Source organism: Carica papaya, chromosome 5 (assembly GCF_054855325.1).
Source record: "Carica papaya isolate Zhongbai chromosome 5, ASM5485532v1, whole genome shotgun sequence".
NCBI lineage: Eukaryota > Viridiplantae > Streptophyta > Magnoliopsida > Brassicales > Caricaceae > Carica > Carica papaya.
In genome coordinates this window covers 42,363,703-42,390,126 of record NC_142313.1, presented here as the reverse complement: position 1 = coordinate 42,390,126, position 26,424 = coordinate 42,363,703, and the positions used below count along the sequence as shown (strand labels likewise).

Sequence of the window (26,424 nt, the reverse complement as noted above, 5' to 3'; positions counted from 1 at the left end):
ACTTTAATAACACTTTTTCAATATCATTTTCCAAATCCTGTTTTTCAATACACATTGTTCTCATTCTCAACAATACATGTTTTCACATAAACATATATCAAAAGTATATTTCTCGAAACTAGGGGAAGAGCTTGGTGTTTAATACCAAATATGCTTAAGCCTACTCGAGTATTGTCCAAATCAAACAAATAATTTTTTTTTCATAGAAAGATATATACTCAAAGTTCCAACATTGAAGAGGCTCGGCAGGATAATTCATACAGGGGTAAATATGCATGCACTAATAACACACCATGTCTATCAATCAAAATTGCAACTTGCACCTGTAGAGGCAATATAATATCAAGGAATCAGAGTGAAAGTGTCGTCACCTAGCTGGACAGGACATCTCACTTCATCCTCCAAGCTAGTGCAGTGGCTTCCAACTTGTACCACTCAGATTCTCAAACGGCACAGCAAATGGCGAATCGATACGCAAGTACATACAAATGCTACAAGATCACTGTAATGCTTTTTCCTACAGGCATAAAAGAATTTGGCAGCAGTGCATGTGAATGCATATAAAATATGGTGGGGGTGGGGTGGGGGGGGGGGAGAGGAGAGAGAGAGAGGAATAACCTTTTTCATTCCATTGATCATTAATTTTCCTTTCTCAGATTTTCACTGAGGAATTGTGCAAAATTCTTCAATTGAACACCAAAATTATCACATCTTCCCCTTGTGAAAATTACAAAATTCCAACTTGCATTAGCATTTGATGGAAAAATCGTCCAAGGCCACTGAAGATCTGACTTTGGGAGAGAACAATTTCCTCATGCAAAAATCATCTTCATATCACATCCTCCAATGGCAACCCCAGAAAGGTACTTCCAATAGTCCAACCGGCCACCCACTCCGATAGCACCGCAGTGATGCCCAGATTTTACAATCACCAACCTAGGGCACATATTCTTGCAGAATCCCAGATTTCCAAGCATAACAGTTCAATCCAGAACATCAAGAGTTTCATTTTCTAGCCAATATCGGTATATTCTGGTAATACTGACCAATCATCAAGGTCCTGGAGTAAGCCAGGAACATAGTTGTGTGCAAGCACATCATAACTCTCTGCTTCCAGTAACAGCTCGCTATCCATGCACTGATGAGGACCGCCATCAATATTATCTGGCCAGAGGTCATCAGTGATTATTGATGAGAGATCAAATCTCAAATTAACGTCATTCGGTTCAGCTGTTGCCACTGGTTGGAGTCCCGGCTCAGCAAATAAATTGTTTATCTCTACATTTTCTATTGAAGTTTTCCTGACCTTCGATTTAGAAGGTCTACTTGAATCAGAGACAGATAGTTTGTGCTTTCCCAAGGTCTGCGTTTTCACAGTAGACCGTGACTTGGCATCTGGGAATGCAGATGAAGCCCAAGTCAGATTACCTTCCAGACAAGATCTTGCTCCAGCCCTAAGAAGAGAGACAATCTCATTTAAAAACCTCAATTAGCAATACATTAAACTTGCCTACCCTATCATTTCCCACTGAGAACCAAAATAAATTGGCCATGTACAAAAAACAACACCAATATAAACCCTCATTTATTTGTGAGGAAAAATGAGCATTCAACGTCCTTACCCTGGATCCAATTTAGTGGCATAGATAAAACCAATTTATGAAAATATCTTGAGTTTCCAATGCAGAAAAGAAACATTTTTCCTCACAAAAGAGTCAATTAGAAGGTATCTGGGTATAACTTGAAACTAGTAAAATTTTCTCAAAACATACGCTTTTGGAACAATAGCTCACTCTGCCAATTCCTAAATGATATCATAGCAATTTGAACAAGGTTCGGAGTGTTCAAACAGAAGAAACCACACCTATTATTCATTTGATTGTCACAAAATCTAGTACTCTGCCTTGTGATGGCACGCATCAGCCACCCATTTATGGAATTTGCATCAGGATTAATTTATGAGTTGCCTAATATATTCACTATCTTTTCTTTTATTCTGTTAGTATTTATATTTGCAGTTTAATTCAAACTCTAATCCTATCTTAAAGAGATAACTAAGGAAGCTATAAATAAATACCTTTGAAATCTCTCTTCTAAGTCATCAATTACTCAATAATTCTTCATTTTTCTCGATATCCATCTAGGCTGTTTGATGAAAACAACTCTTTTGAGTACGATTATTAATAACTCTTTACATATGATACATAAGACCCTAGCTGTGACATCTAAGTTTAACACAATTCCCTTGGCAGACAAATCAATTCTAGGTCTTAGATCAGTTCGGCTTGCACCATTTGGTTTAAATTGACAGCCAAGCTTAATATCCCCACTTAGACATGAAGATTTAGTTAGAACACAAGTTATAAAGTTGGATTCTCACAAATTAAATGTCTAAGGCAACACACAGACAACCAAGGGAGTATACGTTTTCCACAAGATAGTAAGAGCAGGTTTGTACAGAATAATCAAATACTTTAATCATGAAAGCATAAAAGGCTTAAGGCCATACCTGAAACGGCTCTCAGCAATAGCTTGTGAAGATTTAAGATGGTTATCTTCTCCTACAGTATTATTTACACACATTAATGGATCAAAACCACATATAGATAAATTTATGGCAGGTGGCAGTGGAATCACATCGTCATCTCCTTCCCTTGGGAATTCCAATGTTATTTCCAACTTATCTGTAGCAACAGGAGCATCTTCTTTCCAATTGGAAAGGGAAATCATGTCATTCCTTTCTCTAATGTTTGCATCATGAAGCGCAGTGGCCAATAACTTACTCCCTGAATTTGTAAATTTCATCCTTTGTGCAGGTTCCCTTATTAAACTTCGTGAACTTTGGCATATAGGTGAACCAAAAAGCCTCCCCCCTGAATAGAGACCATTACCAGACGAGAGATTTTGACGGCGCTCAGTGCGAGATGTCCCCCTCCACACAGATGAAAGCAGGGCTGTGAAGTGCTTTTGAAGAAGCAATTCAGTATCTTGCTGCTCAGCAGCAACGTTTAAGAGCATCCGAATATTATCCTGCAACAAGAAAAAATTAACGAACAAGCCTCTATTTTATTTCAAACTATGAACATCTTATCTTACTAAAAGAAGTCACTACTATATTAATAAATACATTTCTCCGAGTTTAACATCCAAATCAGTATGATATTTGACATGCATTTGGAGATTAAAGTGACATGCAAATCTGCAAAAAAGAACCCACAGGAAAGATCATTTGGAGGACTACAATTTTGAGGGGTTAAAACAGAGTTAAGTAGGTTTTATATGCAAAAGAAAATAACAATAATCACAAAATAAACTACAACCAATGCTTTATACATATATCAAGAAACATGCATTTCACTGTCAATTGTCTTAATCCAAGCCTCCAAATAAAAGTAAACGAAAAATAGTAACAATTTAAAAAAATCCATAAACAATAAAAATTGATTATGATTGCATCTGTGATCTCCCCGGAAAGCCATCACAAAGAGGGAAGGGGTAGAATAATGATCATTAAATTATCCATGACACAAATGTAATCCATTTTATACAACCTGCTTCTTTTCCTCTTTGTTCCACTAATGTCCGAAAAGAAAATAAGTTGCTAGACCAAACATACCTCTGTTACTTTAAGAAGAGCCTTTCCAGAGCCTGTATTGCTCGGTTTGTCACTAACAGAAAAGTCATGCGCAGACAAGACATATCTTTGAACTAGTTCTCTAAACCTCTCACAACAATGAACAGGGTGGCGATATCTACCCCTATAAATCCCACCGGCAGTCATCCCATATAATGTTTCACTAACCAAACTCCAGTGTGGACCATATTCATGTACAACAGCACATAATACAGCATCCTCCTGTGGCAACCACAAATCGGGTGACGGGACACAATCCCTTGACCAAATATTTCCTCTTTTTAACTTCTCTGGCTTTATCATCAAAACCCGCTTCAGTGGTACCGCAGTGATAAAAATTTTGCCACCAGTTTTACCTTTGCTTGCTGGTTTGTGCTCAAGATCAATAAGAATGACGTCACGAAGCTTTGACTCCATATCGTCATGCTGGTTACCAGCCTGGTTGAAATCCACGTCTGAAGGACAGATTTGATGAGACATCTTCTTGGTTTTCTTAGATTTCTTCTTTGAATTATTTTCTTGTTTCTGATCACGTGTTACTTCAGACTTCTTCCGCTTTTTCTGCATACTCGAAGTGGGTGACACAGTATCTGAACCAGTGACCTCCTCGTCGTAAAAATCACCATCTATGGACATAGATTCCATTTTTGACTCTTCTTTTACAGACTTCAGTCCAGAACCCAGAGATCCTTTCTTCAGGGATTTGAACTTTTTCTTTGGTTTCTTTTTAGACTTTGGTCGGGGAACAATGGCCATGTCGTTCCTGCTAACAGAAAATAGATTGATGACAAAACAGAAAACAAAATAAAATATCTTCACGCCCTAGCGCATGTTTCAGCCTCTAAGATAACACCGATTCAGAAATCAGTATACATTCTGCTCGGTATCTGGAAATGATGACTCGACCTAAAATCTAGGAACATTATACCTAATATTACAGCGAAATTCATAATAAACATGCTATATACAGGCAAATAATTTACTTCCAACAGAACAGAATTCAATGAACTATCAGTGGGTAAGAGTTTATCTAACTTACCTTGTCAAAGCTAAATTTGCATCATCTGCATCTTCCTTCCTTTTAGCTTCACATTCCAGTTCTTCCATTAACTACAAATATAACCAGCAACAGTAAAATGGCAGAAAGAGGAAACAGGTGTATGAAAATGCACAACAGATATTTCTTTCATCAACCTGATGCTGAGCCAAGGCTTCAACTTGCTGCCGATATGCCTCAGTCGCAAAATCAGCATCCCAACCTGAGAATTGTAGATAAAACATGAGTTTAAACCCAAGCTAGCTACTGCAGATTAGAACTTTTCTAATTTTCATGAACGGGAACTCTAATAGAAACATCCACCATGTTAGAGAACTTTATGGACAAAGAATTACATGGACGTGATACGGATATGAACCAGTAGGGTATATAACATGCCATACTGCTTCAATTGATAACCAACAAGCAGATTGACACAATTGGTGGCACTGACTTGTTTATGACATACTTATTTTTCCTTTAAGAAAAATACTGACTACTGTTGTTAATGCTGTTGGGAAACATTTGGACAGAAAAAAACAAAAAATGGCCTCAGTACAAAGTATTAGTTTTTTGAAAGAACTCAATACAAAGTATCAGTACCAATATTTCAAACCAAACTACAGAATGCAGCTACACAAAAAAGGCCTAAAGGAAACAAATTCTTCTCATCGAAAGGTGATTGTTTTATGAAGTAGGACACTGATATACTGCCTTGAGGGTATGTTCGAAGGGGAGAGGATGGAACAGAACGGAATTATGTAGAAATGGAGGTGAATTATGTATGTTCATTCTCTCTCAAAGGCCCAAAATTCTTGTCCCTCAAATTTGGTTGATTTAGTAAATCACCCGCATTCTTTTGTTACATTTATATCTAATAACTTATATTATTGTCTTTTACACATTAGTAATTTTACAGTCTCTTTCACCTCCTATCGAAACAAGTAAAATATTTTTCTCATTACCTTATTATTATATCCAAACAATGTAAAATATCTTCCAGTCCGTTCCGTTATTTAACCATTTTTCTTCTCCCATACAAAGCCTAAATTTAAAGCGTATGCAAAACTACTTACTTTCATAAACAAGAGGTTCTTCATCATCATCAATCTCAGCCTCCATTTCCTCCTTATACTTTTCAATACGATCAAGTTCCCATTCCCTCTCTTCAAAGTTAACTTCAGTTTCGGCAGCTGCCTTATCTATGATTGGATCCCACAATTCCATAAAGCGTATTGCATATTGATCAATTGGACGTAATTGATTCTCAAACAAAGAGATAGCTTCTCCAGCTGCTGCAGCAGCAGCTGCCATCTGTTTGACATCGTCCAGCATGTCAAAATCTTCTTCCCTCCCAGCAGTAATTGAAGCTTTCTCTTCTTGAGGATCACAACCATTAACCACCAACTGGTTGTCTTTATTTGAAGTTGTCATGTCACCACCCTGATCAACAGTCTCCTCAGCCTTCACATCATCCTCATTGACAAACTCATCATCTTCCAGTCTCCCAATAGCTTCTTCTGTAAATTCCTGGTTGTCCACAGCTTCCTCCTGTTCTACTTTCTTCAGTGCCATGTAATCTGCTTCATCTTCTGCATATTTCAAAGCAGCTTCCACATCAGCGTTAGACACAGAAACCTCAGTTCCAGTACAGGTAATTTTTTCCTTATGACTATTCTTAATGGGAAGAGCTCTATGGCCAGAAAACAGTTCCATAGGATCAAGCTTTTTGAAGAATTCAGTGTTATAGTCACCACTCTGAATAACAAGATCATCAAGAGCACGCTTCTGATTTGCTTTCTTTAAGATATTTTCTTCAATGGTGCTCTCACTGATCAAGCGGTAGATATGAACTTCACGTGTCTGACCAATCCGATGACACCGATCTTGAGCTTGCTGATCCATGGCAGGATTCCAGTCACTATCATAGAAGATAACTGTATCTGCTCCTACAAGGTTAATACCAACTCCCCCACTTCGGGTTGACAAGATGAAAAGAAAGATCTTTGGATTTGTATTAAAACGCTGCATTAATGTTTGCCTCTCCTCTGGCTGTGTTGAACCATCTAAACGCATGTAAGTATAACCATATAAATTGATGAAAGCCTCCAAGATATCAAGCATCTTCGTCATCTGTGTGAATATTAGCGCTCGATGACCTTCAGATTTCAGCTTCCTCAACAAAGTTGCCAGCTCTTGAAGCTTACCACAGTCAAATTGTATCAGCCTCCTATCTGGAAAATAAAGCTGCTTCCGCACAATGGCAGGTCTAATTGGTGATAGAAGGGGCAACAATAATTCGGAGCACTTCTCCTTATAAGATGGGTGCAGAAACACAGAGGCATTACTTTTGCTGCACCAACAAACAGGTGGTGGTACTCTTGCTGCTGGTATTGCAAACATGAAACCTTCCACCAGATCAATCATCTTTTGGAAGCGCTCAACTGGAGAAAATACAATGTCAGCAAGCTTCGAAGAAAACAAGTAGGACAAACGATCAGCCTTCTGATAATGAATATCATCGACAGGATACTTCACTGTAAGAAGATTCCGTAAAGTTGTTGAATAGGTAGGTTTTTTCTGGCATCTCAGTGAATTCCACCAGGCAATAGATGCTGCCCTTTCCTTGGCTTCTCTCAATCGTTCCTCCATGATTTTGTTACGAATGTCTATGAAAATATCTGCTCCATCCAACTTTGTCCCTTTATTGGAGAATGGAGCAATTTCTTCCAGATTATCTGCAGAAACACGTTCCCTGATTAAGCTTGACGGTGTAGCAATTGCTTTTAACTCATCACTCTCCCAAGAAGTCATACTGAAATCATTATGAGTGAACAAAAGTCCCAAACCCTTTAGATCTATAGTAGAAAATAGACTTGACGAGAGGATAGAACAAACAGAAGAACTCAACTGGATGTCAATACCAGCCATATCAAAAGAACTTACAATAGGACGGCCCTCAAATAAGTCAGGGTGATTGCAAACTTTGCGAAGCTGCATTATAATACCTATCATCCCGAAAAAATTGGCACTTGCAAGCGTAGCTTGTGTCTCTGAACTAGCAATAAAGTCTTCGTACAAGTTGCGCTGCCTCTTTGAGAGTCTACAACATATGACATGCTCATGTTTTTTAGGAAGCTGCTTCTCCACATCCCTTTTCAATCGCCGAAGTATGAATGGGCGAAGGACATTATGCAAGCGGTCAACAACTTCTTTGTTCACTTTTTCTTGTCCTTCTACCATTCCTGCAATTGGGTTACTGAACCAGTCCTTAAATTCCTGATGAGACTGAAAAACATGGGGCATCAAGAAATGCATCAATGACCAGAGTTCCATGAGATCATTCTGCAATGGCGTACCAGTTAATAAGATTCGTCGTTTTGAATTAAAGTTCAAAAGAGTTTGCCATCTCTGGGACTTCCAATTTTTAATCAGATGTGCTTCATCCAAAATCAAGTATTTCCACTTCTTGCGCTTGAAGACTTTTGAATCCTGGATAACAAGTCTGTAAGTAGTTATACAGACATGAAAGGAATTCACCTTCAACCAACCTTGCCTCTTAAGCTTTCGCTCTTTTGCGCTACCAAAGTATGTCAGAATTTTGAAGGCAGGACACCATTTAAGAAATTCAGTTTCCCAGTTAAGCATAACACTTGTAGGAACCACAATGAGATGAGGGCCCCATATTCCCTTTTCACAAGCTAGATGCGCAAGCAAAGCAATTGTCATTATGGTTTTCCCTAGCCCCATTTCATCCGCCAAAATCCCATTTAATCTTTTCTCATACATGGTGACAAGCCAGTCCAGACCAATGTGTTGATACTCACGAAGGGAATACTTGAGAAGAAATGGAAGTTTTGTACGCACTTTTGTTGTTGAGAATGTATAGCCTGTAGGTTGAGCGGAGCGCGCAGCAGCAGCAGCATCAGCAAGTCTATTGTCACTTCCGCTTCCTTCTAATTTTTCATCAGATCCGGCTTCCTGCTCTCTAACGGGAGATAGAGTTGGCACAGATTCATGACCAAAGTTTTCGTTTAAAGAATTATCCTGCTGCTTGATCTCAATGTCTTCTTGGGTGCTAGAATCCAATGGGTCCTCTGAGAAGGCAGAGGCATATTCAGACTCATCCTCAGAAATTTCAGCATCATTGAAATCCTAGTAAGCAGAAACATGCCCCAAAAGTATTAAATATATATATATATGTCATACGCACCTAAGCCATACGCACAACCAGTTCTTCAACGTACCTTTTTATACCTTGCAATCAATTCCTCAACAGGAATTTCACTCTCCTTTTGCAGTAAAGCAATCTGAAACGAAGTCAATTTAACTTCTATCAAAATCTTCTAAGAATGAAAACGAAAAAGAAAACTACAGTTTCAAAAAGGGTTTGACAAAGAAAGAAAATACAAACTACTTTGCTTATTACCTCATCCAAAGGGCTGTTTGAATCAGCTTCTGCTAGTTTCTCCTCTTCTGATAAGGTTGTTTCATCATCCTGAAGTGGGAACCAAATCATGCACTAGCATAACATATTACTACACAAGTATCAACCATATAGGATCCAGGAATAACTAGAAAGTTATTGTTTTATGCATTATGCTTAGGTAACCATAACTTCCAAGTAAGTATCAGAATATGCTAACAGTTAAGTTGTAGCTCATATCCAAGTGATAGTAATTTTCACCCAAAAAAAAAGTTCCTAGTAAAGTGGTAACCACAAATCATTCTTTTGTCCTAATGCAGCAATTGTGGTATGGGATGGTATTTTGAACCTAGGGATTATTATGGACTACATTCTTTTAATCTTGGGTTTTATACCTTAATCTACAGTATAAATTAAAAAACTATTACTTAAAGCAGGTGCATCACCAAATCATATTAAATTCTTGTTCCTTACCCTCCCAATTTACTTTAATTTGTGTATCTTGTGGGTAACTCCAACCACTACAGGATGATATACCAACTTGCAACGAGATCTTTTTTTAACATACGGCTGACCGGAAAAAGATTTACACATTTCAAATACAACAAATCACCATCATATCTTCCATATTGAGGTAATCTCAAAGTTCGTTGGTATTCTTAAAAAAATCGGACTCTCCTGTACAAGCATTATTGTTAATATGGATGCTGAAACAAGTCAAATCCATAGATGGATCTCGAGTACAAAAGAAAAGGCCAACAAACTTCCACTAAAAATGACCAAGATAATTTATGCTGGAACAACGTCATTCACATCAGGAAACTCAGTACTTCTATTGATTTTTGGAGAACAAATAAATTTTAATTCTCACTTTTTACATTGTTACACTTAGGGTATTTATAAATTTTCTAACCTATTAATAATGAAATTCTTATTCTACTAGAATTCTAATAATATGTGATAATTATTTTCATAGAATCCTAATTACATCATAATAAACTAATTAAATAATAAACTAATAAAATAATTAAATAATTAAATAATAAAATATGATTGTCATCACCCCCCTCAAGTTGGTGTAAGAATATCACATATGTGCAACTTGCAGATCATGTTTTGAAGAGACATCCTACTAATCAGTACCAAAAATGTCAAAAAAGTGCTGCAAATTGACAGTAGATTTGTCAGGCAGCTTGGCTCGGGTTCGGCTAAAAAACGGCTCAAACTCGGCTCAAAAATAGCTCGAAATCTACTAAAAACAGCTCAAAATCAACTCAAAAACAGCTTGAAGTTTCCTCAAAAAGGGCTAGAAGTCGGCTCAAACTCGGCTCAAACTCGGCTCAACTCGGAAGCGGCTCAGCTTGGACAGCAGCTCAAGTCGGCTCAAACTAGACCCGGCTCAAGCAGATCTTCGGCTTCCTCGGCTCAGGCAGATCTTTGGTACACGGTGGCAAGAAAAATGGAGCAAATCGCGTATACCATCTTGCACTAAGGCACAGCAAACGATGCGTCTACGAATGAAGAAAATCGCGGCTAGAAAAGCTTCACACATGCGGCTCTGCGCACAGTGAAAGAAGAAGGTTGTGTGTCTGTGCATCTGTGCAACATAGATGGTCAGAGGATGGGTCTTTGCAATACAGAAGGAGGAACTGGGTCGCGTGGCTCTGTGCTCGGTGGAAGAAGGAACTCGCGGCTCTTCGCACAACTCTGTGCGCAGTGTAAGGAGTCTGTGCTCTTCCCATGGCTCTGTGCACAATGGAAGAAGGAGCCTGCGGCTCTTCGCATGGCTATATGCACGGTGGAAGGAGTTTGGGCTTTGCACGCGGTGGAAGGAGCCCGCAGCACTTTGCGCAGCTCCGCACGCGGAGGAAGGAACCAGTTGTTTTCTCTCTTCCTCCGAGTTGGCCTCTCTTCCTTCTAATCTGACTCTTTTTACTATAATTAGGGTTTGAAAAACCCGTAAAATTAGAACCCCAAAAAAGAGAGTGAATAGGATGACTCTGGATAAGTGAGTACCAATCTAACTTATTGTGCTATTTTAGGGTTTCAAGGAAACCCTGAAATTAAAACCATATATAGTTTTATTTGACTATGATACCATATTGATTTTTAGAAAAAAAATAAATTTTATTTCTCACCCTTTAGATTGTTATAGTTAGAATATTTATAAAATTTATAACCTAGTAATAAAAAAATTCTTGTTTTACTATAATTCTAATAATATGAAATAATTATCTCATAAAATCCTAATTACATCATAATAAACTAATTAAATAATAAACTAATAAAATAATTAAATAATAAAATATAGTTGTCAACAACTTCAAATAATACTTGATTTATAATAACTCTACCAAAATAAGTCAACATTATATTGATCCCTTCAGTGTCTCCTTTTAAAGACAATATCTACCAAACGTGAGAGTGATGCAGAATGGACTTGACCTTGCTTTTCTAAACTTTCTTCTCTTCTAAGGAGTGGTTGACCATTGACCAAAATATACAAGGTCTGAAACCAATGATCCCCAAATATGGCAAAACATATTGTAAGTTGATATAGGGTGAAGTTCATAGTTCGTTCTTGGATATATTTATGCACATGAGTAGTTGAAGTGAAACCAGATTGGAGTCCTTCTTTGACTTTCCAAACCTTAGTCTACTATTTTTTTTAAATAAAAAGTGTGAAATGTGATATTAACAAAGTACCAAGAGGTTACCATCCGTATACAAAAAATTTACAATTGTATTAGAATATCAATGATATTTCTAAAATTCTCATCCCTAATAATGTCATGCTGTAACAATATAAACCCAAAATAATAAAACCATCTCTCTCTCAATCTATGATTCTCTACTTCTTTACTCTCAAAAGTTTTATAATTCTTTTCTTTCCAAAGAATCCAAAAAATTGGTCAATGGAATCTGCTTTAGAAACTATCTCTTGTTACACACCCCATCCCAACTTTACAAACCTTGGTCCACTATGAAAATAAAGTTAAAGTTCTCCTATTTTTCAAACTCTGATCCATTGAGAAAATAAAAGTGAGAAGCTTGTTATTCTCAAGATTTTCGTGCAGACATTTTCTCAACCTCTATGATAGAACAACTCTATCTTTGAACACAACCACATCTTGAATTGCACATCGTATCATGGGTAGACAATATGAATATTGCAACAACATGATGAGACTCGTTTTTATTTATATGATGCTTTGTGATTTTATCCTCCTCTTCTAGGCCAATATGGGCTTCATGATCAGCATATTGCAAGATAAGAGCATCAACGTGGAAGAAATTTTTTTTTTAAATATAAAAGTATTATTATGCAAAACGGTACCAAGGGGGTATCGCCCGTATACAAAGCATAATTACAAATCAATCAAGTGGTTCATGACAATTCCAAAATCTTCTCAATCTTTGATGTCATGACCAACGTAGAAGAAAATTAGTACAGGTTAACACAAATTTCTTGAATGCACAAGTTGGAAGATAGGTAAGGGCAATTGTATCCATTTTTGGGAGGATGAATGGGTTGGAGAGTTTAAACTTAAAGATGGCTTCCCGAGGATCTTTGCCATAGCGCCTTTGAGAGATATACTGGTGGAGGAGGCTTACTCGATTGTAGATGGGAGTAGGGAGTGGAATGTGAAGGTTACAAGAAATCTTAATGATTGGGAAGTTGAAGAATACGAAGCATTGCTACTCTTGTTATCCCATATCCAATTTGATAATCACAAGGATCAGATGTGGAAGTTGAGGAAGCAAGGGGAATTTTCTATCAAGTCTCTCTCCAAGCACTTGACTAGTGGGGAAGGAAGGGGTCTCATCCAATTCCCGGCTAAACAGTTTTGGAAGACGAAGGCTCCCCCAAGAGTCGCTTTTGTTGCTTGGGAAGCGTGTAGAAAATGTATCCTAATTATCAATAGGTTGATGAGGATGGGTAAAATTATGATTAATTGATGCTTCTTATGCAAGATGGATGCAAAGTCTTGTAATCACATTCTGCTATGGTGCTTGATGGTTTATAGCATCTGGTATGTAGTGTACGGTCTCCTTGGGATTAATTGGGTAATTGCAGGATTGGTGAGAAATGAGTTATGGGTGTGGGCAGGCTTATGTAAAAAGAAAACTTACTTCCTTTTAATTCCTTTATCTATCTTTTGGATCATTTTGAAGTAAAGGAATGCTAGAGCTTTTGATGGAATTGAGAGGGGGTTAGTTAATATTAGGAATAGATGGATTCATGTTTTTCGTTTCGTGGATCTAGGTCATGACATTAATAAGCTGGAAGATTTTGATAATGTTATTGACCTTTTAATTGACATGTAAATATCTTGGATATGGGTTACCTCTTTGGTATGTTTGTCTATATTAATGCTACGCTATACAATTTATTTCGAAAAAAAAAAAACATACAATCTTACATTTGACAAAAAAAATAAGGTTTTGAAACAAAAGATAACAGTATCAATTATTGGAGCAAGAAAAAAATAAAGAATCAATTGAGTCTATAGAAGCTAAGCTTGAGAATGAACATGAGGCACAAACTTGTAAATTTCTTTTTACCTACTGAATTTTGGTCTCATAACTAGTTTTTTTATTCTCATAACTAGTTGTGTCCATTACTTTTGCTTCTAAGTAGGACTGCTAATTGCAAAGTTCACAAACATATTTCTGATATTCCAATTTGGACACTTCAAAACCTCAGAACCCAAGATCAAGTTTTCTTCAACAAATGTGGAATGATGCAGAAGGAACTTCACCTAGTTTTTCTAAATAGATTATGAATTATATGCCTCTTACATCTAAAATCATCGTAATATTTAAGTCTACAATTATAATTCTAACAGTGGTATGATTTTATTTATGCTTTAAAATCTTCAGTTTCCTCTTAGCATTCACAATCATAGTTAGTTTAGAATTAAACTAACTCCTCATAAATACCTCTATAATCTCTCTTACAATACAACAACCATTATTCAAAACAAATATAAAGGATTTTCTCAGCAGAATTGCTCTACAACAGTGTAGGACACAACCATGCTGGTGTGATACAAATTTGATCTCGGTCATGCAATCAAACCCTCACCTTAGGCATGATGCTTAATGGATCCTAGTTGTGACTCCTAGTTACCTTCTGTTATTTTCATCCCAATTTTTAGGCATAATATCCAATAATCTCGAAATTCTGCCAAATTCCACAGATACGAAAACTAATACTGGCTTGTCCTACATCAAAACTAGAAACTAGGTGTGGTTCAAGATGTTGAAAAGCATCAGTTAAAGGGGTGATAAAATCAAAATCACCATATAAGATGCATCAAAAGTTGAAAAAATTAAACGATCAGCATACTACCACATCACACCTTATCTTCTCCAGCAGCAAGAAAAAAATCATTATCCTCCTACATAATAGAAGACAAGTTAGTAAATATCAAACAATAAACCTGTAACCAAGTAAAAGGAAATGAGGCAAGGACAAAACTGGCCTCAAATGAATCTAGGACTTAATGAATAGTAGCAAAAACCAAAATTTACTATCATAAGATAAAGTCAGATATTAAGGAATGTTAAATGCAGAAAAGATGAACAATGCAAAAAATTTATACAATAGTTTAAATATTGACTAACAATTTTAAAAACCAGAAAAAAAAAAACAAATAAACAAACAAACACAAGTAATCTTTCATTGTAAAATCGAATTTAGGAGTTTTTGAGGGGGAAAAACAAGAAATCTATTATAGGAAAAGAACATCAATAAATACAAAAGGAGCTCAACAAAGTGAAACCTTACGATACCTCAATTCTTTTAGAAAATCTGAAAGAGAGAAATAGAAGAGTTTTCGACAGTGTTGTGGAGTCTATTTGGTGCATGATAGAGTTGCATACTGTATACTTTTAACAGGTGCAATCTACTTTCTCCACTTAATGGTATTTTGGGCTTGAAATTAGCTGTCTTGTGATGGTAGGCATCAACTTGGTTCCTTATATATCTTGTATTTGTGTTTTTCAAATTGAAGAAATAATAAAGTGATAATTATAACAACACTGAAAACAGACCAAAATAAGCATTTAGTTTTATTTTTGCTACAACAACAATAAATCAATACAAGGAAATTCAGACTTCCATGCCTACCTGCTCTTCCTTAAAGTCATATCGCTCATCTTCTTTGGCTGACTCCCCAGATATACATGTTAAAATTTGAGGTTGAGTCATCTCACATACTGATAAATGGGTTTCTGATATTGATAAGTTACCATTGTTTTCATCCTACAAATAGAAAATGGGTATTATGTTGAGTCTTAAACCTAGCATTGAAATCCAACAATTGCAACTAGAAACACATACAACTTACAGAACGGCGAACATGGAGATAGCTTGTTTCAATTTTATTTGTGTTTGAAAGATTGGTTTTGTCACCTGCAGAATATATAAGCCTCTGCAATTTCAGTCATAGTCACATAGATTAGACTTAAGGTAATTCACTAGTAACCCCTTACCCTTTCCATGATGTTCTCCCATGAAAGACAGCCCACCTTCATGTTCTCCATTTTCCAAGCTAGTTTCTCTGCTAACTGAGAAAAACCATGATCAAATTAAGATATACGGATACATGCATACCATGATTATCCTGATATGCGCTGATTCATGACAATCTCAATCCAAGTGATTCGGACCTTATACAAAAGAATATTTTAGAGATAAAGGAAGAAGTATCATGGAAACAACTTTTTTTATAGGGAAATAATTCTTGAAAATAAAAATGCAGAAGAAAAAAGAATTAAAAGGAAAAGGAAAACAAAAATAAAGTACCTCTCGTCATCGAATATTGTTTGAGAAGCTCCTCAATGGGAAGATCAACTTCATTGTGCAAAGCAGCCAATTCTTCTTGTCTTTCTTGTTCAGTTATATGTACTTCATCTTCCTCAATGGTTTGTTCATCATCTTCCTAAAAATTTGAGAATATGGTTAGAACATGAGGTCAACATAAATGCTGAACAGAAGGGCAAGTGTTGAAGAAGCAGTAGTTTAGCACCGGAAGGGAATGGGAAGAGCAAAGAAACAGAACCTATCTAGCTTTAGAACATGGGTTAAAGCCACAGATAAAAAACTACCAACAGAAAGAACAAAATGGCCCAATAGGTCTAGCCTTAGAACATGGGATATAGCCATAGATGAAAAACTACCAACAGATAGAACACAATGGTCCAATAACAGGTAAACTAACATTTAGTCTAAGTCCTTATATAAGTCAGGCATCTAGTCTCTATTCTCCATCAGTTTGGTTATCGAAAGCGAAAATGTACTGGATTCCACTGTTGCTATGAACTAACTGTCAAAGATGAGCACAATTAGCTAAGGACAATACTAATTTCCTGAATATAGTTAGGTAAGCGAGAGAAACTGCATGGCCAACATCGTCTCTCCTCCTGCTCGCATCCTTTGGTGAGCAGGGAGGTGGTCATGGTGCTCCCTCAGACCAGAAAATTTCTGGCCATAGAGAGCAAATCATTTGATGTTTTGGTAGGGAAGAAAACGGATGGAATCAGGGTGAGCAGAAAAGAAGAGAGTTTAGGGCTTCAATCACTTTTTGGGAGGATGACTGTACACAGTTGTTGGAAGCTTTGCATGAATTTTTACCAGACAAGAGGAGGGAAGTTGGGCTTGGAATAAGGCAGGCAAAAGCAACCATCTATGGGTGGCCATGGGAGGTAACAACTGGGAACTTTCTAGTTATCACATAGAAGAAAGGAGAGGGAGTAAGACGCATCTTCATTCTGGAAGGTCCACAGACCAGAGGATAGTGGAGGATGATGGTAGTGTTGCCTGAAATGGTGGGAAGGAAGTTTGAGTCACTGGGGCAACCAAAGGAGATAAAAACAAGAAACCAGAAGGAGAAGCATAGCCCAGAGGCAGTTCATGATACCACATAGATTTTCTTGTGCTGCCCAATATGTAAGATGGAGCTAATTGTGAGACTGAAGGTGAGAGGAGAGAGGAACTTTGTTGATGCGGGGAAGGAAGGCAAGCGAGAGGGGAGCCAGGTAGGGAAGAAGAGACCTAATTTTAAGATGGGTCCGGTGAAATTCAAAACTCGTCAAAATGCAATTAAGGGATGTCATCTTGATTGTGTGGGGGGGCTCGTACGGGCCTCAGCTTGAAGAGCCCAAAGACAAGAAGCAAGTTGGATTTAAACTGTGGTTCAGCTAGGCCAAGAAAGGAAAATAGTTAAGTAGGCCATGAAGGGAAGTGGGTCAAAAGCCGCAGACCATCACGAATGACTGCGCATTAGGGAAAACCAAGAAAAACCTATGAAGCATGAGAGTGCAATTGCATGGCATATTCCAAGACGGATTCCAACGATGGAGAGGATAACGTTTGATGGAGCTCAGAGGAAGAAGAATAGGGTAAAGAAATACGATGGAATCTTTTCTTATGATTTTCTGGATGGCTGGATTAACTGCAATCACATGAACTTCCCACCTAAAATCATCTGGAACTCGGGAACTCCTCCCAGAATATCTTTTTTCGCATGGGAAGCAGCCAAAGAAAAAATTCTCACCCTAGATAATCTTATGAAAAGAGGATTAGCCATTGCAAACAGATGCTACCCTTGTAAAATGGGACCGGAATTGTGCAATCATCTTCTTCTTTGGTGCTCAATCTCTCACAATCTCTGGGCAATCGTTCTTGGCCTATTGGGGTTATCTTGGGTCATGATCAACACAATCTCCGGTGAATTACTTGCTTGGGAAGGCCTTACCAAAAGAAATAAGCTTTTCAAACTCATCCCTCACGCTATATTTTGGGTCATTTGGAAGAAAAATAACAAGCGTGCTTTTGATGGAAAAGAATTAGACTTCAATACCTTAAAAGACAATTGGTTTCACTATTTTGGCTCTACCACACTAGGGCACGACATTGATAGTAATGTAGACTTTGCTTTCATTGTAGATATACTTTTTGACATGTAAATTTTGTACATCGGCAGTGCCCCCTTGGGACCTATCAACATACTTTTATACTTTTCTTTCACAAAAAATACAATGGAAGCTGAAGCCAGTTTTACAGCGTACGAGATTGCCAAGAAGGACGAAAAGGGATCCCTTCAGCCAGTAGCAGTGGTTTCAATCCTGTGTGATGAAGTTGAAGGGGAGCCTGGGCGAAACGAAATGCTTATGTTGCAAAGGGCTGAGGTGCTGGTGGAAGATGAGAGGGAGGGAATGTGAGGGATATGAATGAGGAAGATAATTTTAGATGGATCGTTCAAAAGATATAGCGAATTAGCAGAATGCTAAGGATCAGTTTTGACAAACTAGAGAACAAGTCATGATGCACTTCAAAGAGATCGAAAAAAGGAAAAAAGAGAACGTGAAAAGAGGGCAGACAAAATACAAAGGTAAGAAATAGACAAAGGTTGGATGGGCCCAAAAAATTGAGGAGGTTGTAGTTCTCCATCAATTATGACAATGACCATAAGAAGAATTGTGAATACTAATCAATGTTTGATTGTATCATCTCTCAAAGTAATAAGAAAATCAACGATCATGAGAAGAGACAAGTAATAATACGTTGTATGAATTGGAAAGCTGGGTAATCTGGTCTTCTGGAACTAAGATGTATATACTTCGATTGGCATTATCCGTGGCTTTGGAAGATTAAGGAGGTTGGTTGGAAAGAACTTCCAGCAAATAGGGGTTCTGATGGGATTCTAATTCTGTAGAATGATGGTTTGCTTAATTTTGTGGAAGTATTGTATTGGGAATGCTTCATCTCATGCCTATTTGAAGATAGAAGAAATGGGTGGAGATGGGTATTCACTAGCATATACGATAGAGGTGACAAGAGAGAGAGGGGTATGTTGTGGATTGATGTGGATGAATGCAAACAAAATGGGACCACCCTTGAATTGTGGGAGGAGGCTTCGATATGGTTTTGAGTAGCCAAGAGAGATCGGGAGAGCATTTTTCGAGAATTTGTGCTAATGAGCTTGCGAGACCCTAAACAAGCTTGAATAACTGGATTTATCCCTTATGGACCGTCCAGCAGCCATGAGACATTATCTAACAGGGAAGGACTTTTTATGCATCAAGAAACTGTCATATACAATATCTGTAGTTACTTTGCATTTATTTGGTTCTCTCATGTCATGAAAATTTTACAATTCAAGCATACACCCTTTTCTTTCCAAATGCTTTCCATTATTTGAACAATTTTCTATCCAAGCAACTGTGCCCTTCAAGCAAAGTAGCTATTAGTCAATGGCTATAACTAATTTTACGTACTATCTTCTAGAAATATCTATTCCAGTTTTCCAGTTAGAGTAAAGGGTGTGAGATGGTGGGGATGGGCAGAAATGAAAATGCCAAGGACATGTTTTCAGTACACATATTCCAGTTAGAGTGAGTGGGTGTGAGAGGGTGGGGATGGGCAGAAATAAAAATGCCAAGGACATGTTTTCAGTACACATATTCTTCCATGGCAATGATAATCAAAATGTATAGTATAACCTCCCACAAGTAATATCCAGGGTCTAAAGCAGCAAGTAAATGGTATGGCAGTGATATAAATATTCTATTGTCCGAAGAGTGGATAGATTACATCAGACTCAGAAGTACTCAACAAGATTGAACAGACAAGCACAAAAATCACTTACAGTCTCATCATCAGATTTTACGCCATAATCTTCATCAATGTCTGGAAGATCTGACTGAGGTCCTGTAACATGTATATTGCATGATCTTGATGAGAATGTATAGATGTCTTTTCATGCTCCATGATAATAAAATCAAACTGAAGTATTTTACTTACCAACGTCGACTTCTGCAAACTCACAGTTGCCCCCTTCCCCTTCTTCATTTAAGCGACTACTCATTTGACCCTGCAATGAATACTGTTGCAGAGGTTTGTACGAGTCACCTAAATTTTCCGCTAACATTGTAGAGTACCTATATTATTTCACTCAGGAAATCAATTTTCTTATGACAAGAAAAAATAACATAAATAAGTAATAGCTCAGAGGAAGATGTTAGAAGGAAAAATGTAGACACGATCATTATGCAATCTATTGGACATAACAGAAAAACCACTACCTCTCAGTTTGTCCTAAAAGAAACTCTAGTTGCTTATCCAGTGCCTTTTTCTTCTTTTCATCCAGCTCCATCTGATGCTTGTAAAGAACCTGGATTTACATTTTACACCGACCAACGAATTTCTAGAAACTCTGAGAATAAAAAGAAATCATAAAGTTGATGGATAGTCCACATATTATGATAAACTTGCCAGCTTCTCTATTTTCATCCAAAACTTCTTGACATCCTTTGAAATGTTAAGAGCAACCTTCCGCAACCGCTGTTCTTCTTCCTGATTAATAGTAATGCTAATTAAGATTAGGGGAAAAAAAGATAAAGAAAACTTTTAAAAAAATATTGTTTCCTTTTTCATTTTCTCATTTATCTCTATCATTATTTGACAAACTGCAATGTCTTATGCAACCTAGGAAAATCCATTCAGGTGCAAACACAAAAGACAACACCTTCAGTTTCTTTTCTCCTCGTGTGGCGTGATCCAACATTCCCTTGCTGGCTCTAAATGCAACCTTCTTTGCCTGAGCCAATTTCCATTTCCTTTCAGATTCAAAATCCTGCAATAAGTACCTGGCTGATTAGTAGCAGTATTTTTTTGTTTTTGAAATAAGCTGATAAGCAACAGTATGAACAGTCCATATTTCATAATTTAATTATCCACTTAACTGAGAGAAAGTAAGATGATGAGTTGAAGCAAGAAGTAAATAAATTAAAAAGTGCCTTTACTAAAATAAATGAATCTTTTAACATCCACAGTCAATTACCTTCGAAAGCCAAACCATCTCTTCCAAGACATGATCCCAATGAGTTTTAGGGCGACGAGGTTCTCTAGGAGCTTCAAGAGCCTAACCCAAGTCAGCAAGGAAGAATAAGTATTTTGCAATTGATAAAATATGGAGCAATCAATATGTTATCTTAACTAAAAAAGCACATAAAGCCAGAAGGTTCCTCAACTTGTGAACCAAAATAGAATCCAAAGCATAGTGGTAGGTGGTATAGCCAATCATATGGACAAAATACTATAAAGATTCTCCAGGCCTTCTCCATCAAAGAGAGGCCTGAGAGGGTGACTTCAAGCAAAACATGCAAGGTAAGGAACCAGTAATCTCCAATGCTACCAAAAGGAGAACAAATGTCCTAAAAAATTCTTCCAAATAACCATAAAATGTCTGAAGGAATTAAGGAGAGAAGCTTCCTGCTATAACTTAACACACAGGCTATCCCCAACCAAATGTGAGTAGCCATTATTCCTCCAACAATTCATGACAAGAAGGCAAAATCCCACAACGTTATAGCCTCCAAGCACCAAAATGAGATCGTTGAGGGATTTGCTCTCAAAAAGACACATTGACAGTCTAATACAATTCTTCCACTTCCCCTCAAATTCCCAATAGTAAGGATTCTTCCTTTTGTCAGATTCCCAAGAAAAAAATAAGTTGCTGATAGAAAGACTTCACCAAGAATATACCATTGCTAAAAAGGGAAGGCATTGAGTTATCATTCTCATCAAGGAGCAACTTGCAAGGGACGAAGCAAACTAGTAAAAAGACCTTCATCAACCTCCCAATCACTCTAGCACAAAAAGATATGGCATTCCAAGATGAGCTTTGGAAACCATTCACCTATGGATAGTCACTCACCATTACCTCCTCATCTCTAGCAAGATCAAAGAATTTTTTGAGAAAAAAATATCCAATAAACAGAATATTTAAGATATGATGATGATATGTTAACAGAATTGTAAAGCTTTTGTTTACCGGCTGCACCACTTTGTTGATTTTTAATGCTATTCTTTTTATTTCTAATAATAATACTAATAAACAGAAGATCTAGAACCATAAGTTCCTAACTCTCCAAGAAAACACAACATCCTCAAAACCACTCCAATTCAACTCTTCCCAAATAATCAATAATGATGGCGCATAAGCATGGTAGTAATATTATATTTAAGAATTATATTATTCAAGTTTCATGTCTTCAGTTTATCATGTTTCTTTTCCTATTTTTATTAGGAATAGTATTTTTAATCTTATTAGTATATTAATATCTCCTACGCTAATCCTAGTCAGGAAATAATACTTAGCACTTTCGTAGATACATTTGTAATCTCCTTAAGTAATCGAAACGTTGTGCAGTTATTCAACCCCTATCTCGTGTCACAATATAGAGAAGAAGCTGATGATTACCAAAAAAAAAACCCATGGGATTATGGCTCTATGGCTAGAACCATATCACAGGATTCTTGATGATCACTCTTCATTGAGCCAGGAATTGTGGGCAGAGGATGACATTTTTGGCCACCATCTGAGCAAAAGCCCACAAGAAGTTCTCAAGTATTGCTATCTCTACGCTCCATAAAAACTAGGATGTAATAATATCTTGATCCTAGGTGGGTTTGCTTGTCAGCATTGGGTGTGTGTTAGTTTTCCATCGGAATGTAAAAGAGAAGCAGAATCTTGCAACCACATCCTTCTTTTGTTCCCGCTTGCATATAACTTATAGATCATGGCTTATGAGTTACTAGGGATCAGCTGCACAATGGCTGGGTAGATAAGGGAAGAGATTTGGACCTAGAGGGATATTAGTAAAGGGAAGAAATGGGTGAGCCTCACCCCGCTTGCTATCTTTTGGTTGGTGTAGAAATAGAAGAACATGAGAGTTTTTGAAGAGATAGAAGATGAATTTGATAGGATTAAAGATAGATGGCCACAAAACCTGGGTCTTTTTGTTATGAGTCATCCTCTTTATACGGTGGAGGATTTTTGGGGCTTCTTTGATTATCTAATTGATAATAAAGTATTTTTTTTTATAGGTTGACACCCCCTTGTGCTTATGCAATATTATACTATGTCATACTTTTTATATCAGACAAATGAATATTATCTAGAAAAAAAAATTGAATATGCTTGAGAATCAAGCATTAAGGAACTCTCGCCACACCCAAAAAATTTTGTTAGAATCTAATCACAACAACAATTCTCCCATAAACTTCCAAAAAATTTACCATTACAACCCTAAAGTGCACGAAAACCTACCATCAAATGCACACAACAACTAATGTTTCAGATACCTTTCTTGTGATGGAAAAAGGAAATAGAATATATTCTAAAGTTTGAGTCTTAAGCCAAAGGGAATCTCGAAGAACACCAATATGTTGTATAAAATTTTATCAGATATTCCTTTTTGAGTATACAGAACAATAAAGTATTGCAAACAAAGTGTAAGTGGATAATCTCATTCTTTGAAGCTCCTCCCAAACACACAACCTTGAATCAAATTGAAGGAACTAGCTTTCTAGAGCATCATATTTGAGGCCTCTGTGACTAAAAAATGTAGAGGAAAAGAAAGCCAAGAACTTTTTTGTGCTATCACTAAATCCCTACTTGATGCACTTCAATCAACCAAAGTTCAATTAGAAAGCTGCATTTACCTTTTTAATTACGATTAACTTCAAAACAAGGGTTGACTAGAACTTCTAATTGACTTTTTTTACTTTAAAAACACTTGTTTTACCAATCAAAATCTCAACCATAGACTAAAGCAATGTAGAACACGCATGCTAAAGGGAAGAATAGACAATAGCCCATAGGTTATCAAGCTGTGGGAGACTATAAATTGTTTAGAAGCAAAAACAAATTACATAAAATTGTAGTTTCAAATGCAATTTGACAATCTAATTTTTTTGCTTTAAGTTATTAGATTTTTGCTATTTTGAGTGCAAGTAGTTCACTCCTTACCGAGCTAAATTTTTATATAATTCTAAAAATAATATCATATGAAATGTAGAAAACACAACAGGATTTGGCACACACAAAAAAGATAGAAAAAGGAGAAAATTCAATCCACAGTCACATAGATGGACCAAAACAACAACTACAACTACAGAATTGTCACAACCACAACCATAGTATTTTCACAACCTTGACCATAGCGTTTAAATGACATAATATCAATATCCTTTAGTCAAAGCACCATCAATGAAGAATAACCTTGTATTTATAAGGTGTTAAAATAACCTAATATGCCAAGGATACCTCAAAATGTAAATTTTTTTTTAAATAAAAAAAATTAAATAATGACAACACCATGAACAAGTCAAATTTTGGGTCACTACACTATGGTAGCATCAACTTTTCATCTCAAATTTGGCCTTTATTCCAAGCATAGATACGAGAAGAAAGATCATGTCCCTGAACTTTCTTGAATCCCTAAAGGCAAATGAATGATAAAGAAATAGCCTTTCCTCGTTGTTTGTATATGGCCATATAAGCTATAGAGGTTAGGTACTAGAGAACCCATTTTCTCTAAGATCCAATCATTTGAATTTTGGATCAAAAATGTCTCGGCTTTCATTTCCTACTCAAGAAGTTGAAGACTATTTCATACTTCCAGTAATAACCAATTATATCAGTTCCTTCACTAAGGCACTAGTGATTCTCTATAAAGTTCCAGTGAAAATAAATAAATGATGAAAAATGAGTACAATAAAAATATTAAAAAATGATTAGAAATAAATATTATCTTCCAGCAGTTTCCGGCCATAAATATCCTCACTTCTTTTACCCAGAATTTCTAGTTACAAAAAAAAAAAAACTGTGGATAACAATTCAAACATGAAGATGGAAGAAAACCTAACTTTGGATCTCAGCAAATTACATTATTTGCTCTCTTTTCTTAATCTAATGCTTGTTTTCCAACTATAAAAGTCCACTAGGGCATTGAGCACAGCATAGAAGTATAAATAAAACAAATACTCGGTCTACCAATAGGCAAAATTCAAGCACCAACCTTTTGGCGCCTACTTCTTGTCTCGTGATCAGGCCTAGATCGTCCAACTTTAGACGCCATTGCCGTCGTACACAATACCTATATCATGTCGAAACTGAGAACGCCCGCGGAAACAAAGAAAGAAAAATCAAAATCATTGCATGCCAGTTGAAATGTCGAAATGCTTGGTAAAAAACGACAGAAGATATAACCAACAAAATGGAATCTTAATTTCAAGTCAAAAACATAGTTCTAGAAATTCATTACTCAACAAATTTATAAATTAGCCCTTTTAGCACCAGAAGTTCTCGAATGCTGTGATTTTTACAAGTATTTCTCGAATAAATTAGAATAACCATCTTCTTTACAGGCGAAGCAGTAACCGAACCCGAAGATGGAAATGGAACAAACCGAAACTTATATCGGTAACTGATCTATGAGTCCAGAAAGTGATGGAGAAATAAACAGTTGTTTGGAATACGCTGATAGATCCATGGAAATGATCGATGAGTTTTCCTCGAAGAATCCCAAGTGGAGGAGAAGGAAATGAAGACAGAGAAAGGCGCAGCTTACCAGAAGCGGCGCCGCGCCGATGTTCCTTCGCCTATTGAAACCCTAACAATGGACACAGAAGTAGGGAGGACCTCTACCTTTGGGCTGGGCTTTTCTGCAGGACTATGCTACTGTCATGCAGTTCAACAGTCCTAATACCAACAATTCTCTGCTGGGTTTTATTTCGATTAAGTTCGCAGGAAGAAGAAGAAAATACCATAGATACAAAATATTATATCTATCCACTATATATATATATAGGCGAGCCGGTCATGAATTATTTAGTTATTTATTACGAGAAAGTACTTATTAAATAATTAAAATATTATTTAAAAATAATAATAATATATTATATTCAAAATTTGTATTGGACTAATATTTTAAGTATTATAAATTCATCGCACTTTTTTAAAATTTATTCTTTACAATTTATATCAGCCAAGAAATATATAGAATATAAAATGATATATTTATTTTATAATAAATAATATATAAATTTTAGTTACTTCCAAGTTATTCTCTTCGGTTTTTATATTTCCCATGCACTTATAGACAATCATACGACATTACAAACGATATAGAAAATAAATATTGATTATAATAATTTTTAAATATATGACAAAATTATATTCACAAATAATAATTTTAAAAACATAACATATCAATAATACTTAAAAAAAAAGCCTATGATAATAAGATATAAATTCCATAATATCAATTTTTATCATAATTAATAATGTTACTCCAACCTTCTATGTGTGTATATATATATATATATATATATGAGATATGAACTCCCCCTATAAAAAAAGAAAAAAAAAATATTACTTCAATCTTTATAGTACATAAATAAATATGATGTAAAATTCTCAAGACTTCAACTCTAATCGTATATAAAAGAATAAAAATATTATCTCAAAC

General features: G+C 36.3%; 1 protein-coding gene across 1 annotated transcript; it reads right to left on the bottom strand.

Annotated features, from left to right (window-relative positions):
* Positions 1-171: 171 nt before the first annotated feature.
* PIE1 (SNF2 domain-containing protein / helicase domain-containing protein) lies at positions 172-26,045 on the bottom strand. Its single transcript, XM_088220556.1, has 22 exons — positions 26,010-26,045; positions 25,340-25,555; positions 24,973-25,050; positions 20,949-21,029; positions 20,634-20,741; positions 20,381-20,461; positions 20,191-20,279; positions 19,910-20,046; positions 19,755-19,816; positions 15,911-16,046; positions 15,598-15,672; positions 15,453-15,517; positions 15,233-15,367; positions 14,463-14,501; positions 9,100-9,168; positions 8,918-8,980; positions 5,747-8,825; positions 4,829-4,893; positions 4,674-4,744; positions 3,617-4,400; positions 2,510-3,030; positions 172-1,454 (listed from the first exon to the last, which is right to left on the bottom strand). The coding sequence occupies exons 1-22, from the start codon at positions 26,043-26,045 to the stop codon at positions 1,013-1,015; spliced, it is 6,432 nt and encodes a 2,143-aa protein (XP_088076682.1). The 3' UTR covers positions 172-1,012.
* Positions 26,046-26,424: the final 379 nt, after the last annotated feature.

Bases quoted from the DNA above. Each gene is read 5' to 3' on its own strand.
- PIE1 (XM_088220556.1), bottom strand. From the start codon at position 26,045: ATGGGAAATATAAAAACCGAAGAGAATAACTTGGAA. The intron at 15,673-15,910 runs GTACTTTATTTT...GGTTTTTCTCAG, and splicing joins ACAATATTCGATGACGAGAG to TTAGCAGAGAAACTAGCTTG. The intron at 14,502-15,232 runs GTAGGCATGGAA...TCTATTATGTAG, and splicing joins ATGACTTTAAGGAAGAGCAG to GAGGATAATGATTTTTTTCT.